The 17900-nt window shown below is 45.3% G+C and overlaps 1 protein-coding gene across 1 annotated transcript in view; it reads right to left on the bottom strand.

Annotated features, from left to right (window-relative positions):
- The window catches only part of HK2 (hexokinase 2), a 63462-nt gene that overhangs the window by 22682 nt on the left and 22880 nt on the right, over window positions 1-17900 (bottom strand). The window contains exon 3 of the mRNA XM_030310961.1: window positions 3900-4048. Within this exon, the coding sequence (XP_030166821.1) occupies window positions 3900-4048 (149 nt within the window). The remainder of the gene's footprint in view (window positions 1-3899; window positions 4049-17900) is intronic.

Below are 17900 nucleotides of genomic sequence, written 5' to 3'. Positions count from 1 at the left end.
GACTCCCTCCAGATGCTTAGAGGCTGAGGCCAGGGGCATTCTGGTACAAAAAGTAAGCAGAGGCCAAAGAGACTAAATAGGTGCCACGGGCCAGGTTGACCAGATGGCAAAATCTAAAAGCCAAGGGGGATGGATGAAAATATAACTTTTCCTTTCCAGACAGAAGCAAGGAAGATCCCACTAAACCAGAGGTTCCCAAAATGTGGTCCTAGACCAGCAACAACACCACCATCATACTCTAAACGTAAATTCTGAAGCCCAAACCTAAACCTACTGAATCAAAAACTGCAGGGGTGAGGCCCTCCAGGTAATCCTGAAGCAGGTTTGAGAACCACTGCCCTAAACCCCAAAAAGTATTTGCATTTACAAAGGAATTAAGAGGTTGCAGGTGGCAGGGTAGGCTGAGAGGCCCACTGGCTCCCCAGATGTCTGGGGTATGCTCAGTGGGAGTGATCCAGGCAGACAGGCCAACCCCATCTAGAAGGTGGCCAGCTCTAACAATGTCCTGCATTGATCCTGCCCCTCTGTCTAATCACATGCAAAATTAACCTCAGCTGATGCTGAAACTCTCAATCTCCAAACCAAAACATTCTCAAGAGCAAAAAGATTGGGCAATGACAAAGCTCTCTCACGAAGAGGATCACCAATGCACAAGTGCTAATTACCTTGAGCAGAAGCCAAGTATTTTAATATGACATAGGGTTTTTAGATAGATACTCAACAAGTTCTGATTTTCTGTTGGGAAGTTGATCAGAGACAAAATTTACAAATCACCAACTCCCAGCACCTTCTTCCTGGTACTCTAGTCATCAGAGATGAAGAGGGGGAGCTTTAGAAGGGGGGAAAAGCAAAATGGTTTCCCTCATCCAGCCCCGATCCACTGCTCCCTTTCCAACTGTGTTGCCAACGAGGAAAGGCAGTGAAGAGGCACTAAATTATATGCTGCCTGATACAGTAGCCACTAGCCACCTGTTATCTTAATCACTTAAAATGCTAAAAAATTTAATAGTTACTTCTTGAGTCACAACACTAGCCATATTTCAAGTGCTCAATGCCACTAGTAGCTAGCTAGTGGCTTCGATATTGCACAGGGCAGATACAGAACAGTTCTACCATTGCAAAAAGTTCTACTAGACAGTACTTGGTTAAGCAAGAAAGAGCAGACCATCAGCTTCCTTAATTGGAAGATTATCTCCTTTTCTATTAGCTGATGATCTAAGGATAAGATACTGGGAGAAAGAGCTAATACCTTCCTGCCATAAAAAGTCTCAAAGGGCATCATTTCATAAGGTTAGAATGGTTTCCTTTTCCTTATTGGTCTCAGAATCTGTTCACTCCCCTTCCCATAAGATACACTTTAAAAATCTAAAGTGGCCACTATTACAATTTGCAATTCACTGCTCTCAAGTGCAAGTTCATGTGCCTGAAGACAGATTTTATCCAGGAACCCACACTGTCCAGGTTCACAGATCCTCAGAAACCTTTGCAAGTTTAGGGTTTGGTGATTTGGTCTTGGTTTTAATGAAACTTTACGTTTAAAATCCATTTGTTCTCCTCCCAATTAAAAGACTGATACCTACCATCCAAAAAAAAAAAGGAAAAGGAAAATATAGGGAGAAAAAAAAGCACCAGCAATTCCACCACTAAAATATCCACTATAAATTTCGTTCCAATCTTCTTACCAACTGGTTTCTGCTTCAAGCGTATAGTATTCTTTCCCTTCCTTAGGGTGAAATAAACACCTATATTTTCTTCTAATTTTCTTAGGTTTCATTTTTATTTAGCACTTTTCCACTTATTCAAAACTTTTAAAATATCACAATAGCTTTATGTTTCTTCCCGGTGGATCTCAGATTTTTTTTTTTTTTTTTTAAATTTGGACTAAACATTGTCTGTATGTCCTGGAGCTATGTGAGAGCTCAAATCTCAGTCTCAAGGACTTTGCCTCCCTTGTCCAACCCCAGCATTAAAACAAGGAAAGCAGATTTACCCTCAGAGCTGTACCCAGGGACAAATAAAGAGTCTAAAAGTATCTCCCCCACAGGATCTACTTGTGGTCTGAAATTTCCTTCTAAGGAGGTGGCCCAGTGTGGTGAGAACCATACACTAGGCCCCACCTCTTCTAAACTCTAAGGCCTAAGAAAAGGTGACCACACTGGAAGGGCATCTTATTGGATTTCATTTCCTCCATTCACTCTTTTATTGCGTACACACTGGGTAGAAAATACAACAGGAATAACCACTGCTCAAGCTGAGAGTGATCCCTATAGCAGTACTATCATCCAGGAATGTCTTCAGTGATTGGACTGAGAGAAGTTGAAGGAGCAGGAAGAACACCCCAAGGAAGGTTCTTGCAGAGCAGCTGAAAGGGGAGACCAGGTTCCCTGGACACCCAAGAGCAGAGAATAATGCTGGACCCGTGGCTGATACCCACCACCTGGCCAGATACTTCTGGTGTGGTGGCAGTGAGAGTCCCCTCTCTAGAAGGGATCCCCTGGGGGAACTCTTGGGAGGGACAGCCCCCAAAGGGCCTGCCCCACAAGATTTCTTGTCTGTAGGAGCACCAGCCCCTTCAGGGGGCACCTCCTACTCTGGAAGCAGGGCAGGTAGTCAGGATCTAGGACCACCATGTTGCTTAATTCCAGGAAGCACCACTCACATGGACCACATTGTGTGGCCTACCAAGTGGACAGAGCCCCCTAGAGTTGTGCAGATGCAGGTTCTAATGTCATCAATCGGGCTTTGTGTTGTGCCTCTGGCCCCAACCACCCCTATGACCTAAAGCCAAGTCATTCCCTCAACCTTTTAAAACGCAATTCCACATCTATAAAGCAGATAACATGAACACTCAGCCTCACAGGGCCAGCATGAGGACAAAAAGAGGAAATGCATACAAAAAGCTTTTGCTCAGCCTGACACACAATGGGTCATCACGTGTCAGCTCCTCCTCCTCCTGACAGTCACTCATCCACTTCAACCCACTTATGACCTTCTGTGAGGGGTGGGGTGTGTGACCTGGTGGTCCAGCTGTGCTGTAAGCCCCGGAGGGGAGAGGCCAGGACTTTAATTCCCAGCAAGGATCACTGCCCAATGCATAGTAGAAGCTCAACATATGTTTGGAGACTATCACAGTGGCAATTCCATCCTTGCTCCTTTTTTTCTGGCTGTTACTGAGAGGATTCTTTCTTGGATTTCACATTTCTTCTGCATTCACTCCTTTGATTGTTTAGATGCTCTAGAAGCCACAAAGATATGGGGATGACCAAGCAGGATTTGGGGCAATATGTCCACTGCAGTGCCAGGTGGGACAGACTGGATTTTGATGCTTTCTCAATAGGCTTCCATCCCTGTGTGCAAAACCTCTTCTGTTTTAGACAGTCAAGAAGAGAAAGAGCAAATAACCACAAAGGTAAAGGGCCAACTTCCATTTTCATGTGATGCTACGGTAGCAAGTATACACCAAAGAGGGCTGCAGAATGACCACAGTGGCAGGTGGCGGTGTCAAACCACAACTGTGTCTTCTGACTTGCTATTCAGCGGCACCACTGCCAATCACAGGCGTCCGGCAGCGTGGGCCCAGCGTCCTGACAGCAGACTTTCATTGGTAACCAGCCCACGCAAGCAGACCTCAAAAGACATGGCAAATCAAAACACCACCTGCTATGGTACATCTGGACCCCGGGGCCTCATTCACATGTTCCCTGCTCTCTGGCCCGCATGCACCTCTCCTGATGGAGGCGCCCCACTCAACCTCCAGGCATAGAAAGGGATCACCAGGCAGACATACGCCAGGAAACCTGAACCTTAGTCAGGGTCTCCTTCCCCCAGACAGAGGAAGAATAGAGTCTGCTCCCGTGGGGCCCAGAGTCCCAGTGGCCGCTCTGAGAGAAGGGTCATACCTGGGTGCCGCTGCCTCGCATGAGGTCCTCAGGGATGGCATAGATCTGGTTCTCCATCTCGACCTTCTGGAGCCCATTGTCTGTTACTCTTACACGAAGCACACGGAAGTTGGTCCCCCCAAGGTCCAGAGCCAGAAACTCTCCATGTTCTATAGAGAGAGGAAAGGCCACTATTAGTTTAGGAAAGACAAGATCTTCACAGAGACCAAGACTCAAAACCCATGAGTCCCTCCATAAACACTGGTCATCCCCCAGTGATGGAGTGGCCAAGGGGTCTTACTTTTTTCCATGAACAATTATGATGATCTGATTCTTTTTCTTAATGCACCTTTATATTACTTTTAGAATTCACACAATGAGGGGTGCCTGGGTGGATCAGTCGGTTAGGTGTCTGACTTCGGCTCAGGTTGGGATCTCGAGGTTCGAGAGTTCAAGCCCCGCATCAGGCTCCATGTTGACAGCTCAGAGCCTGGAGCCTGCTTGGATTCTGTGTCTCCCTTTCTCTCTGAGCCTCCTCCACTTGCGCTCTGTCTCTCTCTCTCTCTCTCTCTCTCTCTCTCTCTCTTTCTCTCTCAAAAATAAAATAAACATTAAAAAATAAAAAATAAAAATTCACACAATGACACAGCCTCACATCCAATGATAGGGTACCTACTCCCTCACAAGAGCTAACTATTTCCCAGGGACTTTCAGCCAAGTCCCCATCAAGCTCAAGGGGCCCATCAAGCTCCGTACCAGGAGTCCACGCCTCAGTTTTGCTCTTCGTGCCCCAGGACACCCAGCACACTGCTATAGGCCTATGGGCCCCTGGGTCTTCAGCCAAATTGTGGTCCCCATACAAAATTTACTTTTTAACGTTTGAATACAATGATAGCAATATCCTATGGCAGGATAAGAGGGTCATGTGATGACGCGAATGGGATCCAATGGCTATAAATTAAGAGGCCTAGCAAACCAGCCAATCAGGTGCCCCCCAAAAAGATCCCAGGCTTATTAGAATGTGAGAGAATGCTGACCCAAGGGTATGTAAGACAAGAGTCAGGCCACTCAGCTGATCCACGCAGGCAGGCTACAGAGCGGGGATAAAGGGGGGACAGGGAGACTCCACAAACACAAGTGGGTCAAAATCTTCAGGTGTCACCAGGAAGGCACAGTCCCTCCTCCCCAGGAAATGAGCAGTGTCGACAGGAAACATCCAGATTCCAGACAATAATACAGCTGGTTGCAGGGACACGCTCCATTGTATGGCACAGAACAAAAGTGCTGAAGAGGCACGGAGGCCAGAGCCAGGGCTGGGGGCTGGCAGGGCAGGCAAGGGCTGGGGGAGGTGGGCTCACTCCCTCAGCAGCCTCCCCCACAAGCAGTGGTTCCACCAGTCTTCCACTGCCCTGCCCCACACCTTCTCGAAGGAAACAGAATTATTTCCTAGGGAATTCACTTATTGGCATATTTGTCAACACTCAGCCCATTTCCAGGTGGGTGACAGCCACTTAAGTACAGCAGAATGGATTGGGAGGGGCAGGGAAAAGCTCGGACTGAATGAGCCAACATGGATCCATTCTGTGCCCAGGCCCTCTCAACAGCAATAACTGTTTGGCCCTGAGAAAAGCTACTTCTGCCCGGCTCCCTGAGGGCACAACCCACAGCCTAAGAGCACACAACTGTGGTCTGGGAGTAGCAACATACAGAGCCTGGCTCTGGAGCCCACGTTACCTGTGTTAGAACTCTGGCCATGCTGGCCATGGCAAGTCCCTGAGCTTCAACTGCCTCATCTCTGAAATGGGAACATCATAGTTCAGGTGGTTGTTATGAGGGGAAAAACTAGACACTGTGCCTTAAACACCCAGCACAGTGCCGAGAACTTAGGACACACTCCATAAATACTAGAAACTTTCCATCCAGGCCTCCACACACTGCCCAACCCCCACACCGGCGTCCCCCAGGCCCACTGTTAGGGCTGCCTCTCAGACTGAAAAGCTAAATCACCCTCACCAGCGGGGACAGAAGGAACCTGTCCAAGAAAAGCCATTGGAACCTGCCCCAGTGACTTCAGCATTCCTCCTCTGGGGCGCTACTTTTCAGTCCCCTCTCTGGCATCTGGAGAGCCTCCCAACCCCACCAGCTACAGCTGTTAAATAGCTGGGGCAACATCAACCCCACCTGGGGTGACTCTGCCCCTCTCATGGCCATGGGCGACTTTTCCAGGCACTCCAGTTCTGAGCCTCCCCTGGTAGTGGGAACCCAGCCAGACTGCAGGAAAAGCTATGTGGTGGTTGTCATGGGGGATGAAAAGGAAAATCAAAGATGAACTGCCTGCATCAGCACTCTGTAGCCTAGGATGCATGCAATGCGCTGAATCGGCGACCACGGGGGTCATGATTCAAGGCCAGCCCAGCCTCCGTTCCCAGGAAGGAATGTCATCCCTTGCTTTCTTTTCAGACTCTGCCGGAACAGACATTCCTCTGCATCCCTCCTCCCCGGCACCCCTTCTGCAAACACATGGGATCACAACTACCACAGCCAAGGACTGTACTCCTTCCAGGGTCTAATGTCTCTGAGGCAGACCCAGCACCAGGACTCCTGGAGCTAAATCCTAAGGTGACCTCGTGGGACAGTGGACAGACCCTTCCTAGTGCTCACCCCACACCATGAGTGAGAGGCTCCCACAGAGCAGTGGTGAAGGGCTGGGCCTTCAGAAATGGGCAGACAGGCTTTGTTTTGAATTCCAGCTCAGCTTCCTCACTACCTATGTGGCCTCTGAGCATGTCACCTCACCTACAGAACATGGCCCCTAATGCTGACTTCTCCCAGGGGTTGTGAGGCAGACATGAAATACCAAACACACTATGCACAAATATGTAGGTTCACAGTAAACCATCAATAAAACTACTGTTCTATTCTTTTGTTGATTATGTAGTTCTTCTCAGGCCCTCCAATCCCTACCTACACCTACTCAAGTGGCTCAAGTCCCTCCTCCACTGTGAACCTTCTAGGACATTCCAGAAGCCGAGAGCAGACAGAGGAGTGTATGATGGAGCATGAAGGAGCATCACATCTATGGGCCTGGGACCGTCAGACTAGACAGGGTGGGGGTGGGAGCAAGGCTCTAGGGCCAGAAAACATGCCCACAGTAGGTTTCTTAAAGTGCACAGCCATGTGACAGAGGACCCAATAAGGTCCAGAGAAATCATTCTGCTGAATTATAGCTGGTAACATATTTGAGGCAACATATTAAGAAAACATCTCCTATTGCATTTGCTCGTTGATGGTTCATTTGTTAAATAAAATGTCTGAATACCAACCGGTTTATACATGAGACCATCAGGTCAGAGGTAAGGTTTCTTTCATTGTTGAGCATGCTGTTATGTCTGGAAAGCAATTTAACTTTCTAAAAATAATAAAATATGAACATCTGATTTTTTTCTAAAAAAGCTCAAACAGTACAAAAGTGGGAAAAACAAAAAGCAAATCTCTTTTCTTCTCCAAATAATCACTATTAATGTTTCTTGGGTGTCCTTAAGTACATTTATTTTATAAAGACAGTGGAGGCTGTTAACAGACACATTCAAAGAAAGGGGTTGAAATTGCTGGTTCTAAGGATGTTGTGTTTTTAATTTGGAAGACATTGCCTACAAGTTCATGCCTAAAAGTTCTCAACAATTTCCACACAAACCAACAGCTAAGTTTTGTTCTCACCAGGGTCTCATGTTATGTGGCAATTAATCTTTGCCAACTTCTTTGGTCTAAGTGGTATCTCCTTTTTTAAACTTGGTTTCCTTCTTTTGTGTAAGGTTACACTTTTTGAATTGTTAACTGGCCTTTGGAATTCCTTGTTCTGTGAACTTTCTAGTCACATCTTTTGCCTTTTTTTAAAATACATTCAGGGGCGCCTGGGTGGCGCAGTCGGTTAAGCGTCCGACTTCAGCCAGGTCACGATCTCGCGGTCCACGAGTTCGAGCCCCGCGTCGGGCTCTGGGCTGATGGCTCAGAGCCTGGAGCCTGTTTCTGATTCTGTGTCTCCCTCTCTCTCTGCCCCTCCCCCGTTCATGCTCTGTCTCTCTCTGTCCCAAAAAAATAAAATAAAAAAACGTTGAAAAAAAAAAAAATTAAAAAAAAAAAAATAAAATACATTCATTATTTTCTTAATAGCCTAAAAGAACTCTTTGTATATTAAAGAAAATAGTTTTTTGGTTGTATATTTATAATTATTTTTTCCAGTTGGATATCTGTCTTTTCATTTTATTTGCGGCATTTTTGGCATGCAGAAACTTTTTAATTTTTATGTTGTCAAAGTATTTGTGGTTTCTGGGTTTTAGGTTTTGTCCATAGAAATTCTGAAGATTACAGTAGTAGCCCTCCCTTTCTAACACCCCCCAACTCCTCCTAAATGTGGCCACCACCGCTGCTAAAATAAAGGAAGTGAAGTTCCACTTGAGGTTTATTTGAAAGATCAAATTAATCTTCTGTATTTCTTTGTTGTTGTTGTTGTTGTTGTTGTTGTTGTTGAAGCTCCCCCACCCCATCCATCGCTCACAGTAGGCACTTTGCTAGGGGCACCCAGCTGCTCGCCACATGGCCACCATTTTCCCTTGGCCACCATTTTCGTGTAAATTGGCCCAGGTGGGAGAACCCCCTTCATAAAATTCAGCTGTGGAGAATGTGGGCATTGATCCCACTACTTCTCACATGCTAAGCAAGCACTCTACCATTTGAGCTAATTTCTCAGCTCCCGCTCTATTTTTTTTAAGGTGATTTTATAGCAAAATGAAGACAGAACCCCATCTTCATCTCTCTCGTCCCTGGGACAGAGTTCAGACTTCATCATTGGCATCTGGATGACTGTGGTAATGAAACAATGGAAAGGCAGAGGCAGGTATAAGGGAGATTGCGTTGACTGAGAGCCCAACACGTAGGTGTTTTTAATGGAAGATAAACTAACATTTGTTAAGTGATGGTCACTTTGTTTATAAGCATTAGCTCATTAATTACCTCAGCAACCCTATGGGGCATTAAAATCCCAATTTTTCTGATGAAAAAACCAAGACTCAGGTCAAGTAACTGAAACCAAGATTCATAATTCAGGTCTGGTTCTCTAGCAAAGTTTTTCTATTGTGATGAGCAAGGAGGTTCCTTCATGGGAAAGTTGTAAATCCTCAAATAAGGAATTCTTCTTTAATAATGCCAAAAGTATATAATGCCAGAGGTCACCAGCAACCTCCAAGCTGGCCTGGGTGTCAGAGGAAGTGATACTGTAGTTCATAAATTGAGTCATTTGATTAAGGTCACGCAGGGATAAATGACTGCTGGGTCCATCTGACCTCAGAGCCCGTGCCTATCCCACTGCACCATACCCATGTCTCTCGTTCCTGGAAGCTGAGGAGGACCTGGCACAGAATCCAGGATGAGGCAAATAAGCCTCAGAAAGCCTGAAAAAGAAGGCAAAGACACCCTAATCTTTTATCAGTGACTGCAGTCCATCTCCACCCCCACCCCCAGGCCTGCTGGATGGCCAAGTGCTCTCAGACTTGAATGGGAGCTGGCAGACACACATCCTCTGGCCAGAGGTGAAGCGTCCTTCTCCCCCAGGAGCCCAGAACCTTCCAAAGCTTGTTGATGCAGGCTTTTTTGTAGCCACAAGTTGCTGCCATCTCAGACAATCACATAGAAACTCTGTTCCCACCAGGCCCTCTCTGCTGAAGGTCCTCCTAATTAAAAGCATTTCCCTCCAAAACCAGACAAGAGAAGAGATTCCAACCCTCTTCTGAAAGAAAACAAGGACTCAAAGAAGAGCTGCTGGCACCCAGTGAAGAGGAACTGGTGACAGGGGCATTAAGTCACACTACCCTCCAATCCCCATCAAATTGCCCAACAGTTAAGATCCGAGGTGTTCTGTCTGGCAGAGTGTGTTTGCTGACTCATTTCCCATCCTGGACTACCATTCTGCCCACTTGCAGTGAGGCTCTTATCAAATACATAAGGTCAGCAAGATAAAAGGGTTTCAATTTCTCCTGGGAACTCAACTGTCTCAGGGAAAGGCTGAGGAAAACTAAAATGGCATTAGACTGGCCACCTGAACATGACAGTCCCCATCAGGTTGGTGGATCAGACACCAGAATGTGTCGGAGCAGGCCGTAACTCCCTCATTGTTAACAGCACACAAATACGTGGCCTGTACCTGGCAATGTCCACACAATTTTTGAGGAATGAAAGGCAAGGGCCAACTGAATTTTCCAACAGGATCTATTTTCAATCATTAAGTACTTGTCACTAATTAAAATAGCTCTACCACCTGTTCCTCCCAGCAGCACTTGCAGCACTGCGCCCACCAGTGCTCTAACAGTGACTTGCAAACAGCTTTGGTTTGGTTTTGTCTTTTGAAGCAACAGTGACCTTCGTCAAAGGCAACCACATTCGTTTAGAAGGGGCAGTGCCCTGCAGGGTTATGGTTGGAGCCAGAGCCCAGTCCCCTCACCCCAGAGCTTCTTCAGAACCACAAGCTCCAGAAGCCTCTTTCTGAATAAGCGGCTTTTACGCAGCATTCCCAGAGTTCTGGGATCCTTGAAGGTGGTGAAGTCTGGCCTCGGTGGGTCAAGGAAGGCCAATCAAGGTACAACCTCACCCCCCACCTCCTCACTTCCAATTACATCTCTTTCCTCTACTTTCACTGTCTTAGATATGGGGTTCTACATAAGATTTCATTTTGTTTAAGGTTGGGAATGGGGTCCACTACTAAAACCAACATTTTAAAAATCACTATGTTGAGAGTCAAACACTGAAAATCTATTCTAGGCCCTGCCAACAAAGTGCCTCCCAGTGTGCAACCAGCTATTTCAACACTGGGCACTGAACACAACACTCACCGCTTCTCGGCTACCTGGTGCTGTGTGCAACCCAGTACCTGACCGGACGGGGAGAAAGGAAGTAGTTAGATGCACTGTGGCTAGTACATGGTAGGAGCACCAATAAGAAGGAATGATTGGTTGCTTGGACAAGGACGGCTTCTTGGGAAGCAACACAAGACAGCCAGGTCTCAGAGGATGGGATGAAGTTGCCAGACATGGAAAGGGGGACATACATAAGGGTGCGGAGGTTGATGGTGTGTTCAGGGAATGGCACATCAGGAGTGGTTGCAACGTAGGGATCCTACAGCATGGCTACATATATGTAGCAAATGCCAATGCCAAGAACGCCGGATTTTAAGCACAGGGTTGGCTTTGTTTTCAAGAGGTCTTCAGTAGCACTGTGGACGACGGGTCTAGAACCAGAGCTGGTGAGGAGGATGCCACAAGACTCTTGGGCCAAGCAATGATGAAGCCCTGGTTTCCAGGACTATGTACAATAGTCAACCACCTGTTTGCTCAAGATTGACATGGGACTTTCAGTGTTAAAACTGGGAGCGTGCCAGGCACACCAGGATGGCTGGTCACCCCAGGGCCATGTTATATCCAACCATAAGGTCATCCCTTCTTGTCATCTAATGCCAGACACATGCAGCCTTGAACCATGAGGTAGGTCAAAGACACATATCCACACTTTCACATCCAGTCCCTGAAATGGCCCTTTCATAATTCAATGCCCCAAAAGGGAGTAGCTCCTGCCTGCCCTGCCATAGCAAGAACACCTCCAGGGGCCCCAGATGACTGCACTGAACATTCAATCTTCTTCCATGGAGTAGCCCTGGGTTGGAGATCCTGTTTATTCTTTAGTTTTCAAGGCCTGCTAGCATACTGCAATAGACTGCTCTAAGAATGTATGGCATGGTCTCCAACCCAGGTCCTGGATAGGTAATCCAGCAAAACTATCTTTGGCAGACACAGGTTTTGAGGCATGTTATTTCCCATGTACCTGGAACCACCACAGCCACTACCACATCTGGCAGCCTTTTTTTAAGCCCCAAGATCCCTGCTACCCCATTACCATACAATGCTGGACCCCACTCAATAGCTCAGAAATAAAGTAACTCCATGTTATTAAAGGTATCAAATGACACAGTCAATGCTGGGTCTACAGCAATCAAGGAATGGGGTAATCTGATCTTCTACGCCATTGGTCTTCTAATCATTTAAGCAATAAGATGCCAAATGCCAAAATGTAAAACTGGAGAAAAACAGAGCTGCACCAATTGAAGGAAAGGGGCTGGAGGACATAAACACATTAGGTGCCCCCCAAACCTCCCAGAACACCACCGGAAAGCACCATCCTGGTGTTTTGATACTCAGGAAACGTTTCTTAAGCTCGAAATATGTTCCAGTCACAGAAGTGTTGCATTCACTCCATAGATGTGAAACCACCCTTCAAAGGATTAAAATATGTTTCAATACTTTGTAGGCTCTGAGTGTGTTAAGATTTTCAGGCAGGCAGACCAGGGGTTCAAATCCGGTTTTAACGTATATTAGTCATACAATTTCAAGTAAATTATTAGAAACCTGACACTCGAGTTTCATCATCTGTTAAAATGGAATAGCAATAACCTTCTCTCTAGCTAGCACCACCTCTCCACTCCCCAAGGCACAGGGTGTGCACGTGCACACACACACACACACACACACACACACACACACACAGTTTTGGGCCAAGATTCAATGCAATGAACGTGTGAGGTGTTTGGCACAATGCCGGCCACATGTAAATGTTTAATAAACTCTAGCTACTATATTATATGAAGGCCTCTTATCAATACAATCTTTGGCTTATTCCAGGCACCATAAAAATCCACTAACTTGTGTTGTGTGCTGGTTGACTGGTTGATCTGACTCCACTGCATGCCTGTTGATATAATGCTGAGCAACCAAGATAAGGACTCCTTTCGGGTTTTAACAGCCTCTGTGCAACCTATCAGCAGCCTAGTTTTTATCATATCATGTGCTTGCATTACATGACTGAGTATCATTCTATAATCATTTCATCTGTGTAAGCCTTACCTCTCCAAGGACGATTTTCACTCTTCAGAGGCAGGGCACAAGGCAGCTTAGCACAGTGCTGCCTCACAGAGGACCAGACTCGGTGGGGACTCTTTGGAGCCAAACTGAAGAGGTAGACCTGAGTTACTAGGAGAATGAATGCACTGTGCTAGTGGGGGGTGGAGGGTGAAGGTGGCAGATAAGCATAAAATGCACTGCTTGGGATGTGCCTAAGTACCCAAGCATTGGCACACAGCTGGCTGGCTTAAAATCAAACCCTTCCATTTGCTCCCTATGTGACTTTGGGCAAGTTGGCTAATCAAACAAATCTGGTTTCTTTTTCCATATAATGGGGTTCATAGTGCCTCCCACTGGGTCACTGTCAGAATTAATGGGATTGCTCAAATACAGTGCTCAGCACAGTAGCTGGCATTTAATAAGCCTACAGTTGTAATATCACCATCACCATCATCATCATCATCATCATCATCATACCCTACTCTCCAAGGAGTTCAATCTGGCTAGATAGTAAAGATGTAGTCACCTGTGAAAATAATTAACAATTTAGGGAAGTGGGGAATTATCAGATGATCAATACAGCAAAGCCTTCAACTCACTCTGCCTTACAAGGCATTTTTATATCTAAACAATCTTGCCTAACAAGAGGGTGATAAAAACACTACAAAGATATTTTATTTCTAAATTGGGACTTGCATCTGAAAAATTCGTAGATTCTCGTGTGGGTTGTACTTGAGCTTCTTATTTTGATGGTACAAAGCCAACCCGTATTTATGATGTATTTACAAAGATGCTAGTCCAATTTGCTCTAGAAACTTTTGTTCAGCAACATGAGCTGATGTAAATTATGAACCTAATGGGCATGGAGTGAGGACTACATCTGCTTAAATCTTTAAACCCAAACTCTTCACCTCTGCCATTCACTGGCCATGTGTGACCTTGGCAATCACCAACCTTCTTTTAGCCTCAATTGCTTTATTTTTAAATTGGAATGTCTCTCTGACAGAGTTTGCATGGAGAATAAAACTGATTATTTATGTGAATAGCCTATCACAGACATTGTGGATACTCATTAAATGGTATCAATTATTCTTACGTAAACTCTTAAGATGGAACTGTCCTCTGAAAGCCACATCCCTGTGATGTATGCAGTAGGCCCCCCGACAGGACTGCGGGTGGGGCTGCACCACAACACAAGCACAGCCGTAGTTTAGGTTAGGGCTGCCTCCAGAGAGGTCACAGATGATGGGGTCCCTGGCAGATACAAATGAATGCTTTCTTTATTCAATGCTGTACTGCAAAACACAAAAGAAGGGAGGGGAAGGGTATAGAAAACAAATATTGGTAAGGATAAGGGAAAAGCAGAACTCTCACATTGTTGGTAGGAGTGTAAAATATAAAATGGAATGGGGTTCAACCACTTTGGGGAAGGTCTTGCAGTTTCTTAAATATACACCAAACTTTACGACCCAGAAATCCCACTGCTAGTTTTTGACCTAAGAAAATGAAAACGTGAGTCCACAAAGAGGCTCGTGCAAAAATGTCCACAGCTGCTTTAGTTCTAATAGGCGAAACCTGGAAACAGCCCAGGTGTCCATCAGTATGCATGTCATATAGGATTCCAATCATACCATGAAATCAGCAACCAAAAGGAATGAAATACTGATTTACACAACATGGATAAAGCCGACATTATAATGGATAAATGAAGCCTTGCACAAAGAGTAAATACCGAATGGCTATATTTATAGAAAGTTGTACAACAGGCAAAACTAATACACATGGAAAATTTTAACGTTATTGCTTCTGGGGTCAAGGACAGGGATTGCCTGGGAAGGAACATGAGGGAACTTTCTGGGCTGATGGTAATATCCACTATCTCAGTGGAGGTTGTATTAGATATATACACTGTTTTACAAGTATTATGTATTTGTCAACTCATCAGATGATACTTACAATTTGTCATTTCATTGTATGTAAATTTTACATTAAAAACAACAAATATTGAAATCTAGTTAGTAATGTGCATATTGAAGTTTTAGGGTTGAAAATAAACTGATTTCTGTCATTTACTTTGCAAATGCATCAAATAAAACAAGAGGGACTGATGGGTTAGGACTGAGGAGTTTGGTAAGGCAAATCTAGTAAAATACCAACATAGAAGAATCTAGATAGTCCGTATATAGATGTCTGTTACAGAAATCTTTCAACTATTTATGGGAGGTGGGGGTGGGGAGGGGAAGGAGAGGCAGAGGAAGAGAGAGAATTTTTTTTATATACCCTGAAAGTCATGTGAATAAGATATTCTTGGCCCATCTACATATATTTCATCTTTATCTCTGCCAACTATGTTTCTTTGCATTGCATGGCCCACACAATCTATGAAGTGTAGATGTTTTAGTATCGGTCGCCACGGGCTCATTGGCCACGGCATTCCCTTCCTTCTCACACAGAATTCAAACCATGACTTGGAGGTTCATTTTTCTTCAGTGTTAATGGAGGCCTCCATCATAAATGGATGGCCTGAAACTTCCTGAAGTCTCTCCCACACTTTCTACCATGAGTTTCACTACCATTAGACAGCTCGGGCCCATACAAACAAGAATTGGAACCTGGTCCTCACTCCAAAATGCAGGGACCTCTCTCAGTGAACTTGGTGCTGGCCATGCCTCACAGAGGTGGGTTGTGGCCACACAGAATCGTGTTTACAGAACATGAGACGGTCACATATCCAATTCCCCCTTAATTCATGGATCACCAACCCCCTGATGGTTCTTTTTACAAGTGAGAAAATGGAGGACCAGGGCACACACTGCTCTAACCTGTTCTAAGCCGCTCTAAAGCACACAGCTTGAATTCAACCCCATTTAAACTAGAATTCTATCCTCACCCCTCATGACACACTGCCCTGAAACCACCTCCCTCCCCACCAAGTAGTCAATTTTACAAATGCCAGTCTAGGACAAGACTGGGTGAGGAGCCTTTAAGGCAGTAGCTTTCAAACTGCAAGCTGGAAAAAACTCAGCAGCTCCTGACTAGCAGCTTTTTTTAAAGAATGGACTGCAATGTATCTGACTACATCACACTTAACAATAGACATTGGCCCCTGAAACTTGTTCCAGCTGTACATAAATAATTATACATATGTGTTTCTTGGTATGAGCCTGTAGTCCAGAAAAGTTAGACAGCCACTGACTTAAAGATTAGGTCCTTCTAGATCAGAGATTTAGATCCCAGGTTTAATCACCCAGATTCAAAAAATAATACTGGCAAGGAACAGGCTGTGGAAGGACATTGTGGAAAAGTCATCACTTGAGTAAAGCCCCTAGCCTTCTGTGGGAGAGACACATAACCACCAGTAGCAGCAACAGAACCCAGGCTGCGTCCTGGGCCAGGAAGCAAACACAGCAGCAAGGCCCCATGGGCTGTGTGACCAATCTAGGGGAGAGGCAGAGATCCCTATAAACAACTGACCCCAAGGTCTCCCCTCTCAGCCCTTCACTGGGGTGCCAATAACAAAGCAGAAATTTCATTGTTTAAATATTTTTTTAATGTTTATTTATTTCTAAGAGAGAGAAAGAGAAAGCATGAGCGGGGGAGAGGCAGACATAGAGGAAGACACAGAATCTGAAGCAGGCTCCAGGCTCTGAGCTGTCAGCACAGAGCCTGACATGGGGCTCAAACTCACGAACCATGAGATCATGTGAGCTGAAGTCGACGCTTAACCAACTGAGCCACCCAGGCACCCCCAGAAATTTCATTTTTGATAGGCTTTACCTACTGAAGAAGTCAGTCCTTAATGCCACATTCCATAACTCTGAGCCAGCACTAACAAAGCATAAAACCTTGATGTTGACCATTTTAAATTGCATTCTCTCATGTTCCCCTCCCCAATTTCATTTTCCTTTCTTGATTTCCAAAAGCAACCCCTATCATTCATCTTGTGTATATATTCCATATTACAGCCTAATAATTTCATGATGTGTGTCTGTCCATAAGCAATGCACGACATTGAGGGATTTTTTTAAAGTTACATCCAACTAGGAGGAGGTATGTGTCCTTCCCCAATGTTTCACTCACCGTTTTTTAGAAGTATCTGTATTAATATATGTTCATTTATGTAACATGCCACATAGTTATTCCATCCACAGGGATATTCCATAAACTGTTTCCAATATGCTGTCATTATAAGCAACAGTATTAGGAACATTCTTGAACATGCCTCCTTGGGTTCATATGGAAGTCTGTTCAAGTGACAATATAGTTGGACATAGTATTACTGAGTTATCAAATACACATACCTTCAACTTGACTAGTTATTGCCAACCTCGTGTACCAGGAAAACTACTATTAATAGTTCAGTGTGCATCCTTGGGACTTTATGTACCTGTACGCACACACATAAATATATGTGAGTTTACAGAGTATGAATATAGGTAAGTCTATCTCATGCTTTATAATGGGTGCAAAGGACTATTTTCTTCATGAATTGACCAGAGCCCAACTGATGGACACTAAGGGGTTTTCCCCAATCACAGTATTTCAGAGAACTTTTTTTGCGCATCGATAACTAGCACACTGGTTCTAGTACAAATGTAGAACAGATTGGGACTGCCAGCTCCACCACTTAATTTTACAAAGGAGAAAAAGCCGAGTCCTGGAGAGCCAAGGTGAGGAGCTGGCCCAAGGACCCCAGCAAGTGAGAAACGAAGGGGCTGAGGGCTGGGGTTCCTACAGTCTGGTCTATAGCACTCTTAGGCGGAACTTGCTTCTGCTTAAGTGAATAAAACATTCCAATACACGTCATCCCCATTTACCCTGTAGAGTTTGACATTATCAAGAGGCACTCTGAGTATCACAAAAGTCACGTAAAATCTCCGTTTCCGTGTGGAAAGGAGGTCAGGCAAAAAGGATCTTGCCCTAGATCCTTCTGCTCCAGAAGGCTGCGAGAGTCAGCCTCTGACTCTTATCCTCAGTCCAGGCACCTCACGTTCACGGAGGCTAAGTACATGCTTGCTGCTTCGGCCTGGCACGCAGACGGGACTCCCAGGACTCCAGCCTGAGGTCAGGGAAGAAGAGTCAG

This window comes from Lynx canadensis, chromosome A3 (genome assembly GCF_007474595.2).
Source record: "Lynx canadensis isolate LIC74 chromosome A3, mLynCan4.pri.v2, whole genome shotgun sequence".
NCBI lineage: Eukaryota > Metazoa > Chordata > Mammalia > Carnivora > Felidae > Lynx > Lynx canadensis.
This window is presented reverse-complemented; position numbering and strand designations above follow the sequence as displayed.